Here is a 7,779-nt window from a genome sequence, read left to right as displayed (position 1 = left end):
AAACAAAGTTTGATTTAGAACTCAAAGAACGTGAAAATAGTTCTGGACTTCCAAGAGCCCAGAACTTTTTGGAATTGAGTTCTATTTAGCATAGTTCTCTGCTGTACCGTACAGCAGATCATTATGGTTGCTGCTTATAGATAATTGATTATATTGATTAATCAGTTAGTGTGTGTAACTAATCAGTATAGTTGCTGCTTATAGATAATTTATTATATTGATTAATCAGCTAGTATATGTAACTAATCAGTATGGTTGCTTCTTATAGATAATTGATTATATTGATTAACCAGTTAGTGTGTGTAACTAATCATTATGGTTGCTTCTTATAGATAATTGATTATATTGGTTAATCAGTTAGTTTATGTAACTAACCAGTCTGTGAACTGAGATACAAAACATTTGTATCAAAACTCAAGTGGTTAATTCATTTACAACTGGATGTGACATGTGTTAGAAATTATTATTCCTGATTAGATCCATCCATTGTTCCTTTAATTTTCACACCAGGAAATGTTAATTGTATGTTTAAAATCAAAATATATATTTTCTCATCCTATGTGCTAAATTTTAGTTTCAGTTATAGTAGTATCATTTTTTTTAAAGTTGGCATAATACTTCTTAAACCCATTAGTTTCATATTTTCATCAGTTCCAAGAATATATTAGATCAGCTAGTTTCAGTAAAATAACAATATTTATCTTAGATCATCAGTTATTTATGTATTTACCAGTGACTAAATATTAGAATTTGTTGCTTTAAGAGTACAGTTGCAAGTTTTTCATTTTCTCAAATTGAAACGTGTACATTCTCTAAAGCATTTTATCTACGATAAGGTCACAAAAACATGTACATATTCTAAAGTCATTTTATCTACAATAAGGTCACAAAAACATGTACATTCTCTAAAGTCATTTTATCTACAATGAGGTCACAAAAACATGTACATTCTCTAAAGTCATTTTATCTACGATAAGGTCACAAAAACATGTACATTCTCAAGTCATTTTATCTACGATAAGGTCACAAAAACATGTACATATTCTAAAGTCATTTTATCTACAATAAGGTCACAAAAACATGTACATTCTCTGAAGTCATTTTATCTACGATAAGGTCACAAAAACATGTACATTCTCTGAAGTCATTTTATCTACGATAAGGTCACATTCCTTGAAAAACCTTGAATACACTCATTCACACACACATTTCTAATATTGTAATTAACTGTTCTGATATTAATTGCTGTCATGAACTGAGAGAAAACCACAATAATGTTATTGATGGAACAGGATATTTCCAGAATGACAAAATACAATAGAATCAAATCATATTTATCTATTATACTTGCAGTCATAAAATTTAAGGTGCATCATTGTTTAAAGTATTTGTGTGAAATTAGTCCACTGTTCCATGTCAAATAAACATAGCACTGGATAAAGTATTCTTTACTTAACTGAGAGAATAGTTGTACTTGAGGAAAAAGTCTCATCTCTGAAAATAGAAGTTGGGATAAAGATTTTTCTGTATTGATTTAAGTTTTATTTGCTCTTATCCAGCTAGTTGGCATACTTGGTGTAATAACAAAAGCAAAATTGCACAAGGTAATCTAATTCAGCATACTCCAAGTAAAAGGTTAGATCAGGTCTCAATAAATAACTTCAGATCTACGAAATCTAAACTCAGGAACCAGGTGTGCCTAACCTAACTTCACTACTGTTTATACTGGGAAATGTATATTTCTTTACTTTCACAGCAACGAGTGCATGCTAAAGATCACATGATATCAAGAACCACTTGATAGTATTGCTTGAACTAACTGTCTTTGGTCCTGCATGAGTCTAAACACACACACACACACACACACACACACACACACACACACACACACACACACACACACATTGATTGGTTGAATTGAAGGAAAGAAGAAAAAGAAAATGGTGTGAAATAAGAAACTTGTGCAACCACAGTGCTTCATATTTGAAAAACGAACAAAATTCTTGAAACAAAGTTTGATTTAGAACTCAAAGAACGTGAAAATAGTTCTGGACTTCCAAGAGCTCAGAACTTTTTGGAATTGAGTTCTATTTAGCATAGTTCTACACATAAATAAAATGGGAGAAATTGCTAGTGTTAGCCCTTTTTACCATAGTCACAGCTTGGATTGTAACAGTGTTAGCTCTTTTTACCATAGTCACAACTTGGATTGTAACAGTGTTAGCTCTTTTTACTGTAGATAGAGCTTGGATTATTAGTGTTAGCTCTTTTTACCATAGTCAGAACTTGGATTGTAACAGTATTAGCTCTTTTTACTGTAGATAGAGCTTGAATTGTAACAGTGTTATTCTTTTTACTGTAGACAGAGCTTGGATTGTAACAGTGTTAGCTCTTTTTACCATAGTCAGAGCTTGGATTATTAGTGTTAGCTCTTTTTACCATAGTCACAGCTTGGATTATTAGTGTTAGCTCTTTTTACCATAGTCAGAGCTTGGATTGTAACAGTGTTAGCTCTTTTTACTATAATCAGAGCTTGAATTGTAACAGTGTTATTCTTTTTACCTAGTCAGGAGTTGTGCTATTTCTTCAGTAAATATTGTTTGTTTTTACATGTGTGTGTGTGTGAATAAAATCCCACCTTTCAGTATTGAAACTTGTTACCAACATTTCTATTCATGTACTGAGACTCCTATTGGAAGAAACATTATCTACAAACTTGGTTTTCCCAATGCCAGATTGTTACTTATCCAGTGTTATGTAAAAAATGATTAACTTACAGTAGAAAATTAAATAAATAATTTCTTTTTGTATATGCTAAAAAAATTAATGAAAGAGGACAAGAAAAATGTTTTGATATGATTTAGTTTTTGTTGAATTTTACTTACAAGAACATTTTAATGAATATTTATATTAATAATTATACACTATAAAAGTTATTCTGTACAGTTTGTCAGTTTTTGTTCTTGTTCCATTTCTCATTTTAAAATTTTCTTAATGTCTGTTTCAGCAATTATCGAAACTCTTCAGATCTTCACATTGGTGTTACTAGTTCTGAAGGTAAGCAGAAGTACTTGCATAATTATGTTTTTATGCATTTAATATATATTATGTTTATGTTAAGTTGTGGAAAGCTTTGTACAAACTCCTTGTTACACAAATAAAGAGATTGAAAAGTGTGAAGTTTGGTCAATTATAGAAAGGCTATAGATGGCTTGGGATCAAGTGTCACTTCATTCAAGTTTTTGTTAGAAAAATCATGCTGTTATGTTTCGGTAGGTAATTATTTGAATTGTTGAGTGCGTTCGTAATGAAAGCATGTTTACAAAGTAAATTGTTGAGTCTATTTGTTACCACAGCATTTTTACAAAGGTGGTTGATGAAGCACCTTTTGAGTAAAATTGTTTTAGGAGGTGAAAGTTTTAATTTTGGTATTTTGTGCTACCAAACATGTTTCACACTTTCTAATTTGAGTGTGTTATAAAAGTGGCAGTCACTTCCACTATTCAGTTAAAAGTAGGTGCTACATGGTGAGTGCTACTGACTGTCTCCCACTTCAAAATTAGGGAAGACTGAAACATTGGGGTCACTGACCTGACCAAACTGATGTTTATTCAGGTGAAAAACTTGGAGAAAGTTTTCATCATTTCAGATTGATTGCTGAAAAGGTTTTGTCTTAAAGAAGAGAAGATAAATTATTTTTGTGTGGTATCTTACTGCATAGTGCCTGTTGATTATGCATTAATTGGCTTTGATTAGTTTATCAGTGCCATACATATTATATTTTCTTTTTCAAACTGTTATAATTTGTGAAAATCCTGATTATGTCTTTAAATATTTCAGTTTTATATAATACATCATAGAAATAAAAAAATCAACTGTTTTATTTATGTTACATTTTTATAAAAGTGTGTGGGAATGTTTGGTCTGGTCTGTAGACTTGTGTAGGTTATACACATGTTGATGCTACAAGTACACGACACATTATCTAGATGAAATGTATGTTATAGAATTTAGAAAAACAAAGACATTTGTAGTTTCACAAATATTTCATTTATTACAACCATGGTTTCAGGTAATTCGGTGATACCCGTACTGAAACCATGGATTAACGAGATTCCCACTGTCCCTATCTACTATCTAGCGAAACCACAGCCAAGGGAACGGGCTTGGAAAAATCAGTGGTGAAAGATTATTACAACCATGGTTTCAGGTAATGCGGTGATACCCGTACTGAAACCGTGGTTGTAATAAATGAAATACTTGTGAAATGTATAATTGTCTTAATTCTATAATTGTTGAGATTCACCAGGTGTGGATGGTTTTAAATATTAATTATAGAAATGTCTTTTATTAAAATTTTTATTATGTATTTCTGTTTTATTACAGAATACATTAATTTTAGCCCAGATGTTACTGTTGTTACATTAAGCTGTGTTTTGCCACATATTTTGCCAGATACCATCGTCATGGTGGAAAATGATACATTTGATAGAAAATACTTGTTAATATGAGCACTTTATTATTTTTTCCTCGCCTTTCTTATTGAAGCTGAAAACTAAATGACTAATTATACAAACTGTGTAGATTTTATTCTACTACCTGTAATGGAAATTTAATTGACTTGTTCTTGTTTAAGTTTTTAAGTTTTCTGTAACTCTTCAAGATAGTGTATGTGATGTTCAGTGGAAATCATTTTAAATATGTTTTATAGATTGAATTCAAATTTCCTAAACTGAATCATTTCTCTTTTTCTTTCAATACTTTATGTCCAGTACATGCTATTTTGTGTAATTTATGTATGGTGTTCTAGTCTTCTTTGGTTTTCATCCTTGGCCAAGTTGTAAAACTTTTACATTTTGGAAGTATCCTGTAAGTTCTTATAATGTCAAGTTAATCTGAGGGAAAGAGTGATGTTTAACTGTTTATGTATATCAATAACTATCGTAGTAACTGTCTATAAATATATTAGTGCATAATTCAACAACTGTCGTGGTAACTGTATAAACTTATTAGTGTGTACTTCAACAACTATTGTAGGAACTGTCTATAAATGTGTTAGTGTGTAATTCAACAAGTATTGTAGTAAATGTTTATAAATGTATTAATGTGTAATTCAACAAGTATTGTAGTAGATGTTTATAAATGTATTAATGTGTAATTCAACGAGTATTGTAGTAACTGTTTATAAATGTGTTAGTGTGTAATTCAACGAGTATTGTAGTAACTGTTTATAAATGTGTTAGTGTGTAATTCAACGAGTATTGTAGTAACTGTTTATAAATGTGTTAGTGTGTAATTCAACGAGTATTTAGTAACTGTTTATAAATGTATTAGTGTGTAATTCAACAACTATAGTAGAAACTGTCTATAAATGTATTAGTGTGTAATTCAACAACTATAGTAGAAACTGTCTATAAATGTATTAGTGTGTAATTCAACAACTATAGTAGAAACTGTCTATAAGTGTAGTAGTGTGTAATTCAACAACTATAGTAACTGTCTATAAGTGTAGTAGTGTGTAATTCAACAAGTATTGTAGTAACTGTTTATAAGTGTAGTAGTGTGTAATTCAACAAGTATTATAGTAAATGTTTATAAATGTATTAGCATCTAATTCAACAACTATCATAGTAACTGTATAAATGTATTAGTGTGTAATTCAACGAGTATTGTAGTAACTGTCTATAAATGTATTAGTGTGTAATTCAACGAGTATCGTAGTAACTGTCTATAAATGTATTAGTGTGTAATTCCACGAGTATCGTAGTAACTGTCTATAAATGTATTAGTGTGTAATTCAACAAGTATTGTAGTAACTGTCTATAAATGTATTAGTGTGTAATTCAATGAGTATTGTAGTAATTGTCTATAAATGTATTAGTGTGTAATTCAACGAGTATTGTAGTAACTGTCTATAAATGTATTATTGTGTAATTCAACGAGTATCGTAGTAACTGTCTATAAATGTATTAGTGTGTAATTCAACAACTATCGTTGTAACTGTCTATAAAGTATTTTAGTAAGCATTTATTAAAATATATTAGTAACCAATTAAGTGCTGTGTAATTAAGTAAATGAAATAACTTCAGCAACATTTTATCCTTATTCATGTTTAAGCAAAATCTGTTATTAATTAACATAGAATTTATTGCATCTTATATATGCAGCATACAATCCAGTCTATCTTAATTACATTGATAACAACTGAGCAACATGGCATACACACTAGACCTGATGAAGACAAATGTTGTCTAGTTTAAGGAAATTTATCAGGACTTTAGTACATCTTAGTTGTTTTACACGTCAATAAGGATGGCTTTTAGTGATGATATTGATCAGAAACTAAATAATAATATGTACTTCTCAAGAAATTAGTGCTCAAATGTGTTTCTTTAGTGTGCATTGTTTCCACTTGTGTATACTGGAAATGTAGTAATTAATCTGATTTTTTTAAGTCTGTGCATTATATACATTTTGTTCTCCCATTGTTTCATTATATAGCCAAAACATGCTATGTTTTCTTTCTTTCTTTTTTTAATCTATAATATCTTAATGGTTTCTAGGGTTTGTTTTTAATTTTCACAATATCACTGTATGTATTTTGTGTGTGTTACAGGTGATGTCTATGAATTTGATAAGGAGGGTCTCCTGACAGGAAAGAATGAAGACTGGGTTGAATGTTTAGCAGTTCCAGTTGTTGCTAAGTATGACAACACTTGGAAGGAATTCTGGGATTACACTCTTCAGGTTGTAAGCACTCAAGAAAAGTGGGACTGCAGCCGGTAATACAGAGGTTTCTGCAGTAGGGTAGTTTTAGTTGTCACTGTGTAGTAAAGGAGATTTCTTCAGGGGTTGGCAGTATACCACTAATATGGGCTAATTTCTCCATCTTCATGATGAAAATGAGCTTCCTTTGGGGTGAGGGGGTAGTACCATCAATATGGGCTAATTTCTATGTGTTCATCGAGAAAAAGCTTTATTCAGTGAGTGGGGGTTGTACTACTAGTATAGGCTAATTTCTGTATCTTCATGAGGAAAATGAGGTCCCTTCAGGGGAGGGGAGGGGATAGTACCACCAATATGGACTAATTTCTCCACCTTCATGGGGAAGGTTTATATGTAGAAGATGAAATAGTCTAAGATATTTCTGTGAACGGTGCTAATCTTTCTTGCCCTATCTTCAAGTGTAAATTAAGTTGCATACAGAACCGCTTACTGAAATGATTTTTCTTTCTTATCAGTTAAGAGATGCATTACGTGTAGCCTGAAGTAAGATTTGCTGGTTTTATTTTGCACGGATATTAGTATATTTTTGATGATTTATAATAAATGATTTTATAGCTTTTAGGAAAATGTAATTATATGATGCAACATTTAAATTTCTTGTGCCTGTTTGATGTGATAAAGTTTCAGAATGCATGCTTATGGTTTTTAATAATATTTGAATCTAAGCTTGTGAATATATTATTTGTTTCTTTTTTTAAAAAAGTCCCACATTTGCTTAATTTTATAGAAATTGTTAATATACAATATATTTGATAGATTTTCTTGGCAGATGTTAATGAACTGTTACAACTCTTGACTGATATTAAATTAGTGAAATTTTAAAACATCTTGACTGATATTAAATTAGTGAACTGTTAAAACGTCCTGACTGATATTAAATTAGTGAATTGTTAAAATGTCCTGACTGATATTAAATTAGTGAATTGTTAAAACGTACTGACTGATATTAAATTAGTGAATTGTTAAAACGTACTGACTGATATTAAATTAGTG

The 7,779-nt window shown here is 30.4% G+C and overlaps 1 protein-coding gene across 1 annotated transcript in view; it reads left to right on the top strand.

Moving 5' to 3' along the window:
* Positions 1-7,779, top strand: part of LOC106469056 (MKRN2 opposite strand protein-like) — a 16,310-nt gene that overhangs the window by 5,937 nt on the left and 2,594 nt on the right. Inside the window, exons 2-3 of the mRNA XM_013929508.2 lie at positions 3,008-3,057; positions 6,617-6,782. Of these exons, the coding sequence (XP_013784962.1) occupies positions 3,008-3,057; positions 6,617-6,782 (216 nt within the window). The remainder of the gene's footprint in view (positions 1-3,007; positions 3,058-6,616; positions 6,783-7,779) is intronic.

This window comes from Limulus polyphemus, unplaced genomic scaffold (assembly GCF_000517525.1).
Source record: "Limulus polyphemus unplaced genomic scaffold, Limulus_polyphemus-2.1.2 Scaffold3277, whole genome shotgun sequence".
Lineage (NCBI taxonomy): Eukaryota > Metazoa > Arthropoda > Merostomata > Xiphosura > Limulidae > Limulus > Limulus polyphemus.
The sequence above is the reverse complement of the archived record's forward strand: the minus strand, read 5'-3'. Positions and strand labels throughout refer to the sequence as shown.